Below are 20,577 nucleotides of genomic sequence, written 5' to 3'. Positions count from 1 at the left end.
AACATTTACACACCTAATATATATCTAAAAACCAAAATAAGAGTAGTTTTATAATAAGAAAAGAAAGCGCTATTATATGAAATAAAGTTTAATTAGATTTAAGTGAGTTTAAAAAACTTAAAAATCAACTTGTATGAAAAATAAGGGGATGTGAACTGAACGGACCCACTTTTCTTGATACTTTTGATTGCATATGAGAGTAGCTTACTCATCCTGTGCCCTTGACTACAAACCTTCCACGGAAATAACAAGTATGGGGCAGAGCGTGGGTCAAGACCGCATACAGGATCGATTTTCTTCCTTGTCTTTAAAAATTAGTCACATCGAAGAATGCACATCCACAGGGGAACAGCAGCACTCATTCGGCAGAACTCCACGCTGATTCACTGTTCGCAGAATTTGCGGCTGTTTAGAAGCTCTCTCCCCACCTAAATGAAGACCAGCAATCTATTAGCACATCTCGTATCCTTAAGGCATCTTTCTACACCTAGTCCTATCGTGTCCAGACGAGGAAATTGTGGCTACTTCAGACCAACAGAAGTTCTCATAGTTAGCATGACTACAACAACACTACGCAATGCTCGGGGACATGTTCGATGTGTGATTGACAGTTCAGAATATGTACAGTGGAAACAAGTAATAATAATCTTTCCACATTGATGTACAACTCCTGTCTCAGCCCCGCTCGGTGGTGTTGGTGACATAATGAGAAAGCTCCTCCGACAGCCTGATTTGATCGACGGCCCTTGGCACACTCCTCGTGCAGGCAGTTGCCGCCTCTAGCATCCAACCTGGATAGCTGTAGAAGACGTTAGCGTCTGCTTACATAGGACCTGGGAAAGACGGGGAAACATACCATTTGCAAAGAGCGCGTAGCTGTCAGCGTTGTTGAGGCTCTGAGAAGAGCTCAGGCCCTGGATGGCGGCGTAGCCGTAGCCGTTGTCTTGGGTGCCCTTGATCTGCGACAGGTGGGTTGTCTCGTGGAGGGTGGTGGTGGCCTGGTCCTGGGCGTGGCACTGGGTGCTGAGGCCGGTCAGGGCGCTGAAGTACAGAGGGCACGAGACCATGAGGCTCTGGGTGGGGATGGTGTATGCGAGGACGTTGCTGGAGCAGTAGCCGAGACTGTCGGTGCAGTACTGGGTGCTCACGCCCGAGGTGGTGCTGCCACACTCGGTCGCGACCTTGTTGAAGACGCCGGCGACAGTGCTGCGGGTCGCCGAGGTGGACGACTTGAAGTACTCGGTGAGCTTGGCCGCGTCGCCGCTGGTGGCTGCAGTGGCGGCCTTGCGGGCCAGGGAGGCGCAGTTGGCCAGGGCGGTGCGCTGCGCGGTGCCGCGGGTGCCAGTGCAGTCGGACTGGACCTGGGTGCGCTTCTGGATGTTGTCGTGGAAGTCACGGCGGACCTTGGCGGCGGCAACACCATTGACGTGGGACTTGAGCACGTTGCTGTCGAAGGGCACGGAGCCGTCGATGCTGGTGCTGTCCGCAGACGCGGTCAGGAACGTTCCTCGGACGAGGAAGTCGAAGTCACCACCGGTGCTGAGATCGTGCACCTCGGCCGGGTCGAACTCGGCCTCAACGCTCTCACCGGCGGCGAGGGTCTGGAAAGCATCCTCGGCAAGGTCGCTGGTCTGGACCTGGAGACGGACACCATCAAAGGCAACCTGGTCGGCTGTAAGTCGTAAATTAGCTTGGTGTCCATACGACAAAAGATTGTGGTATAACAGAATCAGAAGCCGTTGCATTCGCCACGGTCAGTCCCGCAATGGGCGGCAGTCTGCTGTGAACTGCCGGAGTATTATGCTGGGCAGAATCATAGACCACGGCCCCGCAGGAGTCAAGACTCCATGCATAAGATGACAAGGGTCGAACCATGATCTTGTGAAAAAGAAACAGTGTGTACGTACCGCCAGAGAAAATCTCGGCCTTCTCAATGGCAGTCTGGTCCAGAATGGAACCAGTCTTCATCAGCTTGATGGGCTCAGAGCCGGTGTTGGTGACAACCGCCTTGACGGCAGAGTTGCCAACACTTTGGATCTCGACCTTGAGGGGGCTGTCACGCTTCGTGACGTCCATCCTGACCGCAAGGGCGGAGGCAACGAGAGAGAGGCCGGTCAAGAACTTCATGATGACTGATTGCTACGGGCGAGAACGAAGCTGAGCAGATACTGAGAAGACTGGGCCGTATGCCTTGAGTGATAGTGCCGGTGAAAGAATGTGAGGTGAGGTGAAGGATGGAGATGGGAAATGGAAGCGTGTGGAGGCAAGAGGAGGAATCCTTTCTTTATATCAATCGTCGCCAGGGCAGTCGTGAGGCATGTATACTCTCTCCGAGTGGGAAACCCTCCGGCAGAAGGTACCTAGACCACAAAGGGAATATGAAATAGAAGCATTGCCCAGAACACGGCAAGGAATACGCCCCAAGCCGGCTGATGGTCACGAATCCGGAAGCTGGGGCCATTGCGCAGGGCCAAACGGCGACTACGAGTGCCGGAGATGATGGTGGCCAGCCCCGGGCGATGCGATGCGAAGGAGGACTGTTGGTGGCAGAGGAGCTCGGGGAAGGCGGTACGGATGTGAAGGTATCAGTGATATTATTGCGGAGGCGTGACTATGTTGTCTGGTTCTTGGGAACTATAGAGGATGCGACTTGATAGGAGCAACATGGGCCCCGCCTGTGATGGGTTCAGGGGTGGCCCTGGTAAGCGACCATGTTCGGAAGGTGGACAAGGTAGACCAGGTGGAAGGGGGCCAAGACCTCGCGATCTCTTTGACGCCTTGGAAGGGGTGAAGCTTTCTTGGAGAGTAGTAGCCAGTCCCCAGTGCCGGATTGGCGTGCATGTGCATGAGTAGTCGCCTGGCATTGCAGCTGGCTGGGCGAGAATGGCAGTTGGCGATGACGAGATAAGGCCGCTGCAGCTGGAATCAGAACGACTTACACTGCTCAAGCGCTGCCGGTACGTGTTGACTCTTGCGTCTGGGACGTCGGTGAGATCCCTATCTGCACACGACAGACCGACGAGGACATGTATTCTTGCTCTGGCCGTTGAAAGGCTGGAAACATTTCCTGCGGACGGCCGCGAGAGGGGCAATGCTCGCTGGTGATTGGGGAGAAAAAACATAACACTTGCAGGATGTTTCACCAATAGCCTCTTCTGGAATTTCCCTCTAGTGTGATCCTGGCCGAATTGCTTTCCGAATGTAGAAGGCTTCAAGGGCAAACGCTGGCCTTGGTTACCCAGGGGCGCAGAAGTTGGTGGTCTTTGCCTTGTGTTGTCTTGGTTGGTGAAGCCTCTGGGCCGCGATGACGATGAAGTGTCTGAAATAGAGTGCCATGGAGTGGAGGATATGGCAAGCAGCCACCTCAGGGGCGGGGGCCTATTGCTGTGGTTCATGGATTTAGCAGCCGTGGGCAATGGTCCCGGTGATGTTCTTCCCGACCTGGTTCTTCCGAGTCGGCGACCGAGACGTGACCTGCATTCCCGTTGTCTACCTGCACTGCCGTCGAGCACAGTCGGACAACGTCTGCCGTCCAAGACGCGCGAGGGGCTTAGGACATGTGGCTCTCGCTTCCGCGAAGCTTGACAAGGCCCGGGCTGGATCATTCCCCCAGACCTCGCTAAGGTTCGGTTGACACCTTCCAAAAGTTGCAATGATCTGTCTGGGACGAACCGTGTGTTAATCTCGCAGAGTTATCGGATGGCCGGGTTGATGCTGTCGTGACAACGCCGTCGACCAGATGCTGTGTAGGCCGTAATGGCCGTACTGTACGCGGGACTGTAGAGCCGCAACCAGTTCGGGTATAAGCTTAATTGTACGCCCAATTGTGCGGGACCGCTAGCAGACTGGGTCCAGATGAGGAAGGTTCTCAGGCCCGGAGCTAGAAGCCCACCTTAATTGCTGCTGTCATTGTCCGCCCACGCGCACGCGCTGTCCAGACTGTGTGCATTCTGCACGTCGATGTTTTTGTTGTTGTCCCCTGTCTGCCTACCAATCTCGGCCACGGCACTGCATAATGTCCCAAGCTCTCGGCGCCAAGCAGCGACTAGGAGCCGCCTTCCTACATTGGCCTGGGCGCGTAGCATCGGGCCTAGGGGAGAAACGCTGGGACCTACCATAGGACGCTCTCCTGAGTTCTGGTGTCTCTTGGCGGTGCCACTTAAGCCTTATCCTCACATGAGCCTGCCTCAAGCATAGTGTCGAGTGGCCAATTACCATCTCACCACCGGCACTCCGTCTCGTCTCCCCACTGAAGGCAACACGCCTACATGTCCGCAACAGACTCCGGAGTTTATGCAGACTCGGAAACGGGCACAGTTGCGCCAGATGCGGGGTCAGGATATTGCATGGGACGAACACTATGGTGTCTACACATGGCTGACGTTCAAATAAACTGGCGGGGACATCAGATGGCACTCGCTCCACAACCACTCAGCGTGGATGCCATTAGACATTGGGATTGGGGCACGATCGACGGACCCTCTCACTCCAGACAAATTGTACACGCCAAAGCACTTTTGGAAGGTCACAGTATTTAGCTGACCAGACTGGACCTCGTGATTGCTATGGATGCTGTGACTGCGGTAGGACATCACCTGAGTGTCCCGTGGGAGATCGTTGAGCCAGACCAGTTGACAGGCTTATTAGAGGTCAGGTACTGTGCACACACGGTCTCTCACGAATACCAAGGTACTTCTATGGAGCCTCAGTGCTTTGTGCAGCAGCCACTAAAGTACACCAAGACCGTCTGCCGTATCAAGCCTCCAAACTTTGGCGGCCAGATCCTGACAGGCGAGACCGACCACGCATGTTGAGCCAAGACCGGCCCAGGGAGCGGGGGTGCCATGGCCCATGGCGCGTCTGTCCCGAGGTAAAACGTTCTCGAATGGTCGACGCATTGCCTTGCCCCCTTCGCAGCTTTCCACAGGAAGATGGTTTGATGATGGGATGCTTCAGATGAGGCATTCTTACCCAAGGGATTACACCACGCCTGCCATGTTCACGTCTTCACGTCTGAACTCTCATAACCGCAACACAATCGACTCTGACGCGCAGACCGTACTCATTTCTGAGCGGATTACTCTGTACCAAGTCCCCGTATATTCTACACCGTATATTGCTTGCTCACAACACACATCATTAAGGTCATTAGATCGGTTCATGCTGCATGCCTGATTGACGACTGCCATCCTGGACTCACGCCGTGACGTCACTCCTCTCAGCAATATCACCACCAATGCCTGCGCGAACACAATTTGGCCTCCCCACCGTCTTCACCGGCCTCTTCATCTTCGCTGTCCTGACTTTCATCTACCACAACCTCGACCAAGTCCCAACCTCGACCAGGATGGCCAGCCAAGACGACAAACTCCTCTCCCAGCTGCACGTCTCGCTCAGCCAGGCGTCAAAGTCCCCGCCGGCGATTTCCATCAAGGTGACCAACAACTCCCCCTCGTCCGTCACCATCCTCTCGTGGGAGTCGCCCCTGGACGAGCTGGCCCTGTCGCTCGGCCTGCTGAGCATCACGCCCTCTGGTGCGTCCGAGCCGCTGGAAATAGCCCGCATCATGGTCTCGCGCAAGATGCCTCCCAGCGACAACTCCCTCATTAGCCTGGCCCCCGGGGAGAGCCGGGAGAACCAGGTGGTGCTCAAGGAGCTGCTGGTGCCGGCCGAGAAGCTCAAGGGCAAGAAGTCGAAGGTCGAGGTGAAGGGCCGGTGGATGGGAGTTTGGCCAAAGTCAAGGGATGAGCTGACCAGCGAGGCGATCGAGAAGGGGGCCTACGGTGGCGGTGCTGTCGCTGGTACATATGCGTCGGACAGCATCGAGATCCAGGTCGACTGAGTGGCCCCACGTCTAGACACACAAGTGTATAGCTCTTCCGATACCGCAGAATCCCAGTCAGTTGGTCCATGCCGCTTCTCTCGAGTATCCATCTGAACGTGTGGCCGTCTAAAGGTGACTCTGGCCGCCGGTCCTGACCAGATCTCATGGTTGCGCGCCACTGCTTGCCTGCCGTTTCCCGCCCTTTGCCTTGTCGTTATCCACCATGGACGAGATCTTGTCCATCATGGGAGGCTTCCCCAGCGTCGCAGGATCAGGCTCCGGGATGCCACACTGCACTTCTACGCTGCGCCAGTGGCCCCCGACCGCCCTGTCCTCGGCCATGAACGCGGCCGTGTTGAGGTAGGTCCGGCAGTTCGTGTCCCCAAACACCTTGGCCGCGCACCCGTCCACCTTGTTGGCCATGAAGTTGGCACACCCGGAGTACTGCTCGCCCGGGAAGTTGTAGCACTGCGCCTCGCCCGTCACGCCCAGCCCAGCCGGCTTGGGGAGGTTGATCACGGCGAGCACGTGCCCGCGGCATGTCTTGGGGCCCTCGGAGCCGCTGTAGAAGACCGCCTTGATCGGCATGGGGGGCTCCGGCGGGTCTTCCTGCGAAGCTGGTGGGCCCTGCAGTGATGCTTGGCCCTTCCCATCTTCAGCCACGACGTCTGCTCCCGGCACATCGAGGGTCACGTTGCCGTTATTGCCGGCCCCTTGTACTTCCACCGCGTCGCCGTCGTCTGCCAGCAGGCCTTGGTCGCCTTCGATGTCGGTTTGGTCGGGGCCTTCTTCTAGCACGATGCCTTTGTCTGTTTCCGCGATCTTGGGCCTCTCGGCCGGTTGTTCTTCTATCGCCTGCTTCAGAGATGCTCCTGAGGGTCGGCCCATAAGCCCCAGCCCCGGCCTGGCTGCGAGTGTCGTCGCGATGTAGAGCGTGGCGACGGTGAGGAAGAGGGCGACAAGGCCCACGAACAGAGCATTGCGATGCGCCCACTTCCTCAATCGCGCAGCTCGGGTGGGCGGGTGCAGGACGAGCTTCTCGAGTTCGAGGTAGTCGGGCTCCAGCTCGAATGAGTCCGGGTGCGGCAGCGTTGGGAGGCGTGAGTATTGCGCCGACTCCATTGCGACAGTGTAACGCAGTCGTTCGCTCTACTGCATCTCATGGAAGGCAGGTCGGATTGTCTTGTCGGTGGATTGATCAAGATGCTTGATTCTGGTGGAATTCGCTTGCCTGCAACGAAAGCGAGGACCCGCCAAGCGCCAAGCTGTTTCAATGGTGGCCCCGAAACGGCCGCCGGGGCCAGAACGGACGTCGCATTGACAGCCGGCCCCACTCGGCGCCGGCCCCCGCATCCCAAGGCCCGTGCTCCGATTTGGGCCCGGCAAAACCTTCTGGAGCCAGATTGTGCTCCTAATAAACAGTAAGAAAGACGAAGCAACACGTGTACGGGGAATCAAAATGGTCGAGATTTATGAGCATCACGGTGTTGGAGAATCCTAGCCATCTCTACATGGTATTGAGGAAGCCTTGAGCAAGTGGAGTCGAATCTTTGAGACTAACATAATACGACGAAAATGTCAAGTCCACATCATGGATTCAATTCTCCCTCTTCTTGACATCACTGGCGTTCTCGGCAACGAAAATCAACCGCAGAAAGAATGACGAGGTGGTGGCCAGCGTCCTTGGGCTTCAAGGGCAAAGTGAAAGTATGGGATGGAGAGGTGATCATTCCAAAAGATTTAAATCCAACCGTGATGGATTTTGCTTTCATCAATTGACCACGTGTGCCTCTTGCAGTACTGGTCATATGTCTCGCCTCCGAATGCCTTCTTATCAGCAGGCTGGAAGGGCTTTGGGTCACTGAGTTCCTGGATAAGTATTGCTGGGGGAAAAACATATAATCCTGGAATTGTTTGGTCGCATACTTATATCTGTTGGAAGGTGCGAGGATCGTATGCCCATACGCTAGCGCTAGCCTATAAATAGGCTCCTTCTAAGCGTTTAATAGCGGGAGATTTCTCTCCTTAACACATAACAATCAATTATTATTTGCTTAATTGCTTTATTAGGTTATAAGCTTAGCATTGCTTAAAATATCTTAAAATATTAAGAAATATTAATACCTTTATTTTTATAATTATTTTTATACTTAAATTATTAAGATTTTAATATCATTAGCCTTTACTTATATATTATTATTATACCTTATAATAACTATTATAATTAATAATAACTTATAATAATTTAATATATTTACTTTATTTAATATTTTAATTGCTTGCTTCTTTTTATTTATTTATTTATATTAATTAATGTTAATTATTATAAATAAATAAATAAATTAATATTATTTAAAATATACTTAAAGATATATAAATATTATTTAAAAAATATTAAATATACTTAACGTAATTTATTAATAAGTAGCAAATATTAATAAGTAACGGATTTTCGCAACTTTACTTAACTTTAGCTAATATTAATATTAATTACTGTTAATTCCTTATTTTTAATTAATTTAATTAATTTAAAATAATTAATATAAGTATAATGTAAGTTTAAAATAAGCAACTTTTAATAAGAAATCTACATTTTATATTAAATAATATTAATTATATTATTAAAAATATAATTTACTATAAATTATTAAAATAAATATATTTGCATTATTTAATGTTAATTAAGCTGGATTTATTATAATATAATTAAAATTTAATTAACTTAACTTTTCTTTATCTTTCTTATAAGTTTTTATATTATGCTTAGTTTTATTATAATTATTATATTATTATTTAATTAATTTATTATAAATTACTTCCTTAATATTATTATTTATTTTATTAGCTAATTGCTTTCCCTTTTATTTTTCTTAAATAAAAACTTAAGATTCCTTAATAATAAATATTTCTTTAAGTTATATTTAAGTTTTTTTAGCCCTTTAATATTTAATAAATATTATATTAGCATCCTTAAGAGTATAAACTTAATCCTTTAAAATAATAAGTTTATATATTATTATTTATATACTTTTTGCTATTTAATTAACAATCTTTATAATTAATATAAGGAAGCTTTTTTAATAAGTAAAAATCCTGCCTTTAATAAAGCTTAATTACTTAATAATTTGCTAAGTATTAAATAATATTTAAAACTTTTAATATTAAAGAGAAATAGAAAGGGTTTGCCTAAGAATTTATAAGCATATATTAAGCTTAAAAATAATAAAATTTAAATCTTAAGGTGAAATTTTAACTTCTTTAAATATTGCCTTAATATTATCCTTCTTAAAAATCTTATTATAAGCTATTATAAATATAAAAAAGAACTTAAACTTAATAATATAGTTAATAAATGCTTAAATAAAGAAATTAATTTAATTATTATATATATGCTTTAAAGGCAAGTATAATGCAATATTTAATAATTAAAGTAAATAAAAAGAATATAATAATATATTAATAAAAATAATATTATTATTCTTATAATATTAATTAAACTTAGCTAATATATAGCTCTTATAATTATTTAATATTAATATTTAATATATACCCTTTATTTACTGCTTAATATACTTATTAAAATACTAAATTCATTTTAAATTAATCTTATTATTTATTTATTTATTTAAAGTAAGTTTAATAACTTAATTATTTAAAAAACTTAACTTTATAACCTAGCTTATAATGCTATTAAATATTATAAATAATATTATTAATAACTTAAATAATTAAAACCTTATAACATTTTTTAAAATTAAATTTAAAATAATGGATATTATTTCCTATATAAAAGTTAAATAATTTAAAACTTACTTTATCTTTATTTAAAAAAAGTTAATATTAAAGAGTATAAAAAAAGCTGCAAAGTTTATATTAATAAGTATTAATTTTATATTAAGTAATAAAAAATATACTTAATGCTATATATAAAACTTTATATTTATTAACTATTTATATATTAATTATATAAAGCTTATTAAATATAAAGCTAATTAAAAATAAAAAAAAGGTAAAAAATAAGCTATTATAAATTAAGCTATAAATAAGAAAATTATTAAAATTTTTAATAATAATAAGGAAAATATAATGGCATTATATGCTAATATTTTAATATATATAGTAAAGCTGCTAATAATTATAAGTATTTTAATATTATGGATTTTTAATTTTAATGCTTTAAAGCATATAATAAAATGCATAAAAGACTTTAGCTCTTTATAATTACGTTTAAGTATAATTATTATTATAGGTAGTAATTAACTTGCTATAAAAGGCATTAATTTTATGGAAATCTTCCTATAATTGCTAAATAAATTAATTACTAAAAGTATCTTTATTAACGTTTTATATAGTTATGTATTAAGAAATACTTATTTATTTAATTAAATTATAATTTAAAAGAGGTTTTAATTAAACGCATAAGGAAATAATATCTTCTTATTATTAAAATATAATAAATCTTATAACATATTATAAGTAAAATTTCAATATAGAAATTTTAAAATTTAAATAATAAAAAATAACTTTGTAATGTTTATAATATATAGCGAATTTTATAAAGCTTTTACTTATAGCAATTTATTAAAATTAACTGCTTAATGCTTATATAAAGATAAAAACGTTATGTTAAATAAATTAATGGATTTTTATTATAAACTATATTAATTTATAAAGTTTATTAAAAAACGCTTATATTTATTGCTAAAATAATAATTTATATAGCCATTTAAGTATATTTAATTTAATTTATTAAGTAAATTCTTAATAACATTATTAAAAAGTTCTTAATACTTTATTTTATTTATTAATAATTATGTTTAATTTTATTAAATTTACTTTATTACTTAAAAAAACAATATTTTAAACGTTATTAAGAGATTTTTTAAATATAATTAAAACTTAATTTAGCGTAAAAGTTAAAACATTTAATTTAAATAATAAAGGTAAATATATAAATAAAATAATTATTATAATGTTTTAAAGATACGGAATTATTTATAAGAAATTACCCCTTTTATGGGAATAATGGATGTTGTTTATATGGAGGACTGTTTAAGACTAGGCAGCTTTGGCCCGTTAAGATACCTAGCAGGCAGAAGCCTTAGCGCTGCATATAAAATAGCTAGCATAATTAAGCCTTTTACCTTCTTCTCTTCCATAGTTAATAATAATTAATTATTATATTAATTAAACGTTATATTGCAATATATAACCCAGCTAATATTAATTAATAATTATAAGGGCAACTATAAATTAGCAAGGCTTAAATAAATAACCTTTTAATTATGCTAATTAACATTATTAATATTGTAAATCTATATAGCGTAATTTATAATAATAATAATACTTAATATATAAAGAAGTAATTATTATAATAAGAAACTATAGCGAACTTTCTTACCCTTAATATATATGCATTTATTACGTCTTAAACAATCTTAATAATAACTTTTAAATTTAATAGCTATAATGAAAAGAATTAAATTAATATTTATTTTTATTAATAATATATTTATTTATATTTTATTATATAAATAAATATAAAGAAAGGAATTAATTTACCTTTTAATAGCTAAGTTATAAAAGTAACCCTTAACTTCTTTATTTTTCCCTTAATACCATTTATTTCCCCTTTTTATTACTCCCTTTTCTAAATTAAATACACCCTTATTATTACTTTATTAAAATAATAAGAAATAATAATAATATAATAAATATAATAAGCAATATTGCTAATTAAAATAATTTATTAATATTAATTATAATGAATTATATTTTTATATTTAAAAACATTATTAAGATATTTAATTTTTTAATATAAATAAATTCCTTAAAATTTCTTAATAATAAATAATACTTAAATACTTATATTTAAGGCTGAATTTAAGCTATAATATATATATTAAATAATAAAATATATAAAGCGTTTATTAAGGATTTTTATAGCTAAATTAAGTTAATATTTATATAAATTAATAAAGATTTACTATATATTATTAAGAAAACTCTTTAAGTTAAAAGCATTTATATTTAAGGAGTAAATACCTTAAAGGGATTAATATATATCCTTAAAGCATTAAACTATTTTAAATAGCTAGCAAATTAAAAGTAAAAATACTGCATTATATTTAAAATTAATTAAATTTAAAATTATAATTTAAATACTTATATTATTTTTAACTTTAATTATGCTTTAATAAAAGCTAAGAAACTACTTAATAATAATAATTTTCTTAATCTTAAACTACTTAAACCGCCTAGCTTATTTAGCAATAATAATAAAGGCAATAATAGCCCTTTAAAACTTCTTAATTTATTAAGAAAAGATAATAATCTTCCTTTAGCTAATAACTTTTATATAGCATATAATTATTATACTCTTTTACCTTTAATAAAAATAAAAAACTTTTTACTTAACTTAAATATAATAGCTAACTTAAATAAATATTATTATAAAAATAAAATATTTATTAAAAAATTATATAATATTCTTAATAATAAAATCTTTTTTTTTATAAGGCTTATAACAATTTATAAATTTAGCCTTAATAATTTAAGGTAGTTTTTTTATATATACTTAAGGGATTAATAAAAATATATTATATTTAAGTTATTAATTAAGAAAATTTATTTACTTAAGCATATAAGAAACTTAAAAATTAATTTAATATAAATAATAATTATTATAATTATTTTATAAATTAAAATATTTTAATTTTCTTTACTTTTTAATAAAAAAACTTAAATAAGAGTTATATAAATATTCTTTAAATGCTTATTAATAAAATATAGCTTTGCTATAAAGTACTTAAATATATTACTTATAGAAATGGCTCTTTATAAGATATAATTTTATAAGTAATATAAGGCATTTTTAAATTTTATTATGCTATTTTAATAGTATTAATAAATATTAAGCAGCTTTACTTTATTTTATAATAATATATTAACGCATTAAAAGCTTAAAACCTTATATTATAATATATAATTATAAAAAATAATTAATAAGCTTATAAATAAGGCTATGCTAATAATTATAATAATTAAAATAATAATAATTTAGCTATTATAAATATTAAAAAGCAATATTATTTTAATAAGCAATATAATAATAATAATTAACGCTTAAGGTATTTTTAATCTTCTTTTAAAGGTAATGGCTTTTAATTAAACTTTTACTTAAGCTAGCCTTATTAATTTAAAGGTAATAATTATAATAAAGAACCTTATAAAAGTAGTTATAATAATAAATATTAACTTAATAAAAATAATAATAGTAATATATAATATAAAAAAAGACAAAGTATTTTATATATTATAAAAATAAATATTAATTAATAAATTATTTACTTAAAGATTAATAATATGCTAAAGCTATATATATTTATATATATAAAGATATTAAATAATAAGTTAATAATAATAAGTTTAATATATTTCTTATTAACTTTAAAGGTCTTAACTTTAAAGTTATTGGCATTATAATAACTTTAGTTATTAATAATGATAAAAAAGGGCGTACTTATTATACCTTTTTAATAAATTAAGCCTTTCTTTATAACTTCTTTAATAATATAAGCGGCTTTAATATTTATATTAACTTTAAAAACTGCTTAATGATAAAGATATTTATTATTTAAAATTAATATTTTTGTTAGTAATATTAAAATATTATGCTAAATATAAGTATAGCAATATTTTTAATAATTAAATTTAAGCAATTCCAAGCTTTATAATATTAAGTATCTTCCGTATATTTAAATATTATATAAGCTAATAAAGCATAAGTATAATTTAACCTAAGCTTACTTATTAAGTTACTTAATATAATATAAGTTAATACTTTAGCAAGGTTATTAATATTTTATATTATAAATAAGCTTACTTCCTTCCTTTTTTATATTTAAAATATAAATAAAAATTTTCTCTTTTTTTAAAATATTATTAATAAGGTAATTTAATAAAAAGATAAATATTTAAAGAAAACTTTCTTAATTACTTAAAAATAAGGATATTGTTGGCGGGTGCAGGGAATTACGTAAGAAATAGTACCGCGCTAAATTCCGGCTAGCTATAAAAAGCTAGCTTTTACGCTTATTCTAAATATTCTTTTAAGAAATCAACTTTTTTCTTTTCTTATATATTTAATACTTTAATTAAGCTTTTCTTATTTTTAAGAATTTTTAAAATATTTATCTTTTCCCTTTCTTTAATTCCCTTTTATTTTTATTTTTCCTCTTTATTATATTAAAGCTCCTCCTTAAGTTATTTTTAAAAGGGTTTAATAAAATCTATCCCTTATTATTTAAGTAGCTTATTTTTATTAATAATTTAACTTAAATATAATTTTAATTTTATATATTTTTAATTAATAATAAGAAAAATAAAAAGTTAGCTATAAATTAATTATTTATTAATTTTATCTTTTTTTATTTTTATATTAAATATTATTAAATTATTTTATATATTAACTTAAAGCTTTAATTAAAGCTTATATTTATCTTTAATTTATTATAAAAAAGAATTAAGTATAATTAAATTTATAATAATATTATAAATACCTTAAAATTATTTTTTAATTTTAAGGTACCTTTTATACTTTTAATATTTAAATAAAATATTATCTTAATCTTATATTAATATATTATTAAGCTTTAAACTTATTTTAAATTTCTTATTAAAGATTATACTTAAAATATAATAATAATATAAACTTAAAATTAAAATAATAAATTTAAATTTTATAAATATTACTTAATATTAATTAAAAATGCTTTAAACTCTTAATTAATATTTATTATTATTATTATAATTTTAAGTTTAAAATAAAAAGGGCTATAATATAAAATTAAGATACTTACTTTGCTTACTTATAAGTTTAATAAGTAACATTATATTATATATTTTTATATTAATTAAATTATATAAAAAACTTAAACTTAAAATATAACCTTACTTAAGCTTTAATTAAACTTAAATTTAATTTATTAAAAGTTTAATATAATATTAATAAGTAAGGCATTAAATATAAATTTAAAAAGCTTTTTTTATTATAGCTTTATAATTTTTATTTCTTAATAAAATATCCTTTTATTAAATTTATTTTATTTATTATATTTATTAATATCTTTATTTTTTAAACTTTAATTTAAGTATTTTATAATAATATTAAAAATAAATTCCTTAAAAGTAATTACTTTAATTAAAAATATTATTATTTTTAAGTTTTTTTATTTTATTATTATTTTAATAAAAATTATTATAATATATATATTATATTTTTAAGCTTAAAGCTTTCCTAAACTTACTTTTATTTTAAAAGTATTTTTAAATCTTAAAAATTATTTATTCTTTTTTATTTAAAGTTAAAAAAAGAATCTTAAGAAACTTATTAAAGGAAAAAAAAAATTTAATCTTACTTATTATTAATTAAAGCATTAACTTTGCTTTAATTAAACTTTATAATTTACTATTAATAATAAGTTAAGAATTTAAATTAATATTTTAAAAGTTTTACTTTTTATTAATATAATAATTTTATTATAAATAGCTTTATTTATAATTTATAATTTAAATACCTTAAAATTTAATAAAATTAATATTATTAAGATTTTAAATAACCTTAAAATTATTACTTATTAATTTTCTTATTTAAATAATTAAATCTTAAAATTACTTAAATAATATTACATTACTTTAAATTTAATAAAAGTAATTAAAAGCATTATTGCTAAATAATTTATTTAAAAAAATTAAAAAAAAAGCTTTTTACCTTTTATAAATTTAATAATTAAACTTATTATATAAACTTAATTATAATTATTAAAGATATTATTTATAATAACCCTTATAATAACTTAAAAGCATAAAAAGAAAAGATTATAAAATATAATTAAAAACTTAATAATATAAATAATATTTTTCTTATTATAACTTAACCCTTTTATAAAATACTTTTATTATATTTAAAAAAATAGTTAATAAAAAAAGAAATTACTTATAAGTTAATAAAGAATATTCTTTAACTAAATTTTAAATATACCTTATTAAAAGTTATTAATTAAAAACTTAAATATTTTAAGCAAGATAAGTATTTATTTATATAAAATAATTTTAATTAAAATTTACTTAATTTAAAAAGGCTAAATTTCTTTTAAGAAAGTTAAAATAATTTTAATTCTTTAAATTACCTTTAAAATAAAAACTTATAAGCTTAATAATCTTTATTTAAATCTAATGATGCAGTATGCCCCTAAAGCCTAGCGTGGTAGGCTTATTATGCCCCTAATAAGCCTGTAAAAGAGCCCCCTGGGCAACCAGTAGGTCCCTCTCCCTTTTGGCGCAGCGGAAGATTTCGCGACTGCATTATTTAATTATATTAATATTATTAAAAAATATAGTTAGGATTTATAAAATATAAATAAACTTATTAAAAGGTTTATAAAGTTAAAACTTAATTTAATTAAGTTTAAAAATAAATTTAAATTATTTTAATAAAATATTAAAGCTCTTTTTTATAATAAATAATAAAATAATTTTAAAATAATTAAGCTAAGAGCTATAAATTTTATTTAATAACCTTTAATAAAACTTAATTAAAGTAACCTTAATAATAATAAAATATAAGCTATAATTTTAACGCTTTTCTTTAAAAAATATAAATTACTTAAAGTTTATTATAGCTATATTTCTTAAAATTATAATATATATTAATATAATAAGCTTAATTAACTTTTTTTAAATAACTTATTAATAACTTTTAAGCTAAAGAAATTATTAATATTTCTTAACTTATTTAAAAATATTTAAGCTAACCTTTTAAAGTATTTAAATCTTACTTATATTTAATTATATTATAATTAAAGTAATTATAATTTAAAAAAATATATTTATAATTAATTAAAGTTTTTATTTAAAAAAAAAGCTTAATTTACTTTATATAATTAAATATTATAAGCTTATTAAGGTAAATTCTTTATTTAAAAAAAAGGCCTTATTAAAAGCCTTAAAAGTAATTTAAAAGCTTAATAATTAAAAGAAAGTTAGCTTAATTTTAATATTTATAAATCCTATAAATTATATAATTTATATTAAAGAAAAGCTTATAATTATAAATAATAATAAACTTTTTTAAATAAATATTATTATAATTAAAAAAAAATATATAGCTAAGGATATTAAAAATTAAAATAAAGTTATAAAAATTATAAAGATTAATTATGCTTAATTTAAAAACTTTAAAAAAATAAAAAATAATTAATTTTAAATTATTAATAATAAGTTATAATTAAGGAATAAAAAGAAAATAAAAAAAAGGAAAAACCTATTTATTAATTAAAATTAAACTTAAAAAGAAAATATTAAGTTTTTTATAATAAAAATAAGCTTAATAAATATAATAAACTTAAAATTAAAAAAGCATATTTAATAATTTTTATTATTTAAAGAAAAAGTAGCTTAAGTAATTTTAATTATAATTATTAAAATAAATACTATAAATATTTTAATGCTTAGCAATATTAATTTAATTTTAATTAAGTACTTATTAATAATATAATTTAAAATATATATTTTATTAAAAATACTTTTTAAATTAATATATTTTAAGAATTATGCTAAAGATTTATTTCTTAAAATTAATATAATTACTTTTTTAAAAAATAATATTAAAGTTAATACTTTAATTAATTTATTATAAATTATTTAATATTAAGTTAATTTTATTATTATATTTATTATAAATATAATTAATTAAAAATATTTTAATTTAACTTATTTAATAATTTATATAAAAGTAAATAATTAATTTTTATAACTTACTTTTTTAAATATTAAAGCTAAAATAAATCTTTTACTTTTATTATATTATAAATATAATAAACTTTTATATATTTTGCTTAATAATATAAACTTAATAATATATAATAAGGATTTCTTATTTTTAATTAAAGTTATAAAAAAATAAATTTATATTAATTTATATAAAATTAAAGCTATATTTTTTATTATTAATAATAAGGCCCTTAATACTTTATATTATATTTTTTTAAAAATATTCTTTTTCTTAAATATAAATTTAATATTTAAATAATTAAAAGAATACCTTTATATTTATTTTATTTTTAGCAATATTAAGGTAATATATAATTTAAAATAAAAAAATTAAAAGCCCTTTAAAATAGCTTTATTTAAAAAAGTTTAGATTTCTTAAAAATACTTATTAGCTTTTAAAAATATTTTTTTATTTTCTTTAAGCCTTAATTAAAGCTTAATATTAATTAATATATTAATTATATTAATTTATTTTAATATTAAAATAAAAAAGAATAAAAAGGTTTTAAGTATTTTTTTAAATAAAAATATAAAAAGTTTAATTTTTATATTTATAAAAAACTTTTAAGCTAAAATTTAAAAAATTTATTAAATTAAAGGAAAAGGTTAATAAATATTAACTTATATTTATAATATTTATTTATAAAAAAAAGTAATATATATTAAAAAATAAGTTAATAAAATTTCTTTTACTTTAATTATTATTAAATTAATTAATAAAATTATTTAATTTTTAATTAAAACTTTTTATAAGCAAGTAAATATTAAAGTTTATTTTATAAATAATTATTTTTTTAATAATATTATTCTTAAAGGTATAATTAATTAAAAACTTATTTATAAAGAAAAAGTAAAATTAATTATAAATAAGAATTATAAAAATAAATATAATATTTAAATTTAGCTTAAATTCTTTTTAATTAATAAGGAATTAAGATTAATGCTTAATTATTTAAATGCTTTTTTATAAAAAAATTATAACTTCTTTTTAAAGTAAGAAAAAGAAATATTTATTTATTTACTTTTTAATTAAAAGAAATTTTTAGCATAAAATTAATTTTATATTACTTAAATTAATATTAATATAGCGCTATTATAATTTATTTAAATAATTCTTTATAAAGCATATTAAGTAAAGATAATTTAGCTTTTAAAAGCTTTAAGAAAGATAATTATTAAAATGCTTAAGAATTAATAAATTAATAAAGTTATTAAGGAATTTTATATTACTTATAAAAGTTAATGGTTTTTTATAAAAAAGAAAAACTTTAATTATTAACTTATTAATAATATCTTAAAAGTTAATAAAGTTATAATTAAAAATGCTTTTATTTTATTATTAATAAATAAGTTTATTAAAAAGTTTATAATATATAAAATATTATTTCTTTTTAATTTTTTCTTAAAATATAATTAAATTAAGTTAAATAAAAAAAGCTAAAATATTATAACCTTTTTTACTTTAATTAAATTATTTTAATAATATAGCTTATTTATAAAAGCTATAAATTTTATTACTTAATTTATATAATATATAATTTAAATCTTTTATAACTTAATTTTTATAATATATAAATCCTTTTTTAATAATATTATAATTAAAAATTTAAAAATAAATTATAAAAATAAAGAAATACTTATTTTATTAAGAATTTAAAAATATATAATTAAATATATTAAGAATTTTAATAATATTCTTTATAATTTTAAGTTAGCTAAAGGGGTAATTAATGCTATTAAATTAAAATAATATAAATAATAAGTTAATATTATTAACTATATTTATAAAATATTTAATTAATTTTTATTAAATAAAAAAATTATTAAAATTAATAAGTAAAATATTTATAAAAATATAATTAAGCTTAAATCCTTTTTAAGCTTATTAAACTTTTATAAAGCATAAATGCCTTTTTATAAGATTATTATTAAGTTATTATTTAACTTTTTAAAAAAGAGTATGCCTTATTAATAAATTTTAAATTATTAAAAAGCTATAAATACTTTTAAAGTTATAATTACTTTAAAGCTATACTTAATTAATATTAATTATTTTAATAATAAGATTATTTTTATAATAAATATAAGTTTTAAGAAATAAGGTATATGCCTTATATAAATTAAAAATAAACTATAATACTTAATTTAATATAAAAGTAATATTTAAATAAAAGTTAAAAAGCTATATAATGCAATAAAATAAAAATATAAAGCTATTTTATATATAATTAAGTACTTATATTTTTATATTTATAATATTTACTTTATTTTAAAGATAAATTTAAATATTTTAATTTAATAATTAAAGGGATTTACCTTAAATATATTAAATGCTTATATTATAAGATAGTTAATTATAATTAAAATATATAATTTTATTATTTATTATATTAAAGGTTTTAAGAATATTATTATAAATATACTTTTTAAAAAGCTATTAAGGTTATTAAATAAGGTAAATTATAAATTTAAAGGAAATATTAAGAATTAATATAATATTTTCCTTAATTAATTATCTTAACTTTAATTATTTAATTAAGAATTATTATTATTTAATAATTATTTTTAATTAAAAGAATTACTTAAAATTACTTAATATCTTTATTATAAAACTTATCTTAAAAACTTAATATTATAGTAATAATTATTTTTTTATAAAAAGGCTTATTATTTTTTTATTTATAAAAAAACTCTTTAAAAATAACTTAAAAAGAATTTATTATAATAATAAGTTATTAATAACCTTAATTAAAGATAAGAAATTATTAAAAACTATTATACTCTTTTTAAACATTATAAAAAGAATATTACTTATTTTTAAATCTAAGCTATATATTATTAAAAAGGAATATATGCTAATATTAAAAAGGCTATTACTAATTATTCTTATTATAATAAATAAAATACTTAAATTTATAATA

General features: G+C 29.0%; 3 protein-coding genes across 3 annotated transcripts; 1 reads left to right on the top strand and 2 right to left on the bottom strand.

Moving 5' to 3' along the window:
• Nucleotides 1-675: 675 nt before the first annotated feature.
• Nucleotides 676-2,127, bottom strand: INS49_004750 (uncharacterized protein; the record flags this gene model as incomplete). The annotated part of the gene is made up of 3 exons (XM_043165538.1): nt 676-791; nt 857-1,672; nt 1,908-2,127. The coding sequence occupies 3 exons, from the start codon at nt 2,125-2,127 to the stop codon at nt 676-678; spliced, it is 1,152 nt and encodes a 383-aa protein (XP_043017667.1).
• Nucleotides 2,128-5,236: 3,109 nt separating this feature from the next.
• On the top strand, nt 5,237-5,842 carry INS49_004749 (uncharacterized protein; the record flags this gene model as incomplete). The annotated part of the gene is made up of 1 exon (XM_043165537.1): nt 5,237-5,842. The coding sequence occupies one exon, from the start codon at nt 5,237-5,239 to the stop codon at nt 5,840-5,842; it is 606 nt and encodes a 201-aa protein (XP_043017666.1).
• Nucleotides 5,843-5,986: 144 nt separating this feature from the next.
• Nucleotides 5,987-6,946, bottom strand: INS49_004748 (uncharacterized protein; the record flags this gene model as incomplete). The annotated part of the gene is made up of 1 exon (XM_043165536.1): nt 5,987-6,946. One exon carries the CDS (start codon nt 6,944-6,946, stop codon nt 5,987-5,989), a length of 960 nt encoding a protein of 319 aa, XP_043017665.1.
• Nucleotides 6,947-20,577: the final 13,631 nt, after the last annotated feature.

Source organism: Diaporthe citri (assembly GCF_014595645.1).
Source record: "Diaporthe citri strain NFHF-8-4 chromosome Unknown scaffold_13, whole genome shotgun sequence".
Classification (NCBI taxonomy): Eukaryota; Fungi; Ascomycota; class Sordariomycetes; order Diaporthales; family Diaporthaceae; genus Diaporthe; species Diaporthe citri.
Note: the sequence above shows the minus strand (reverse complement) of the source record. Positions and strands in the feature narration are given on the sequence as shown.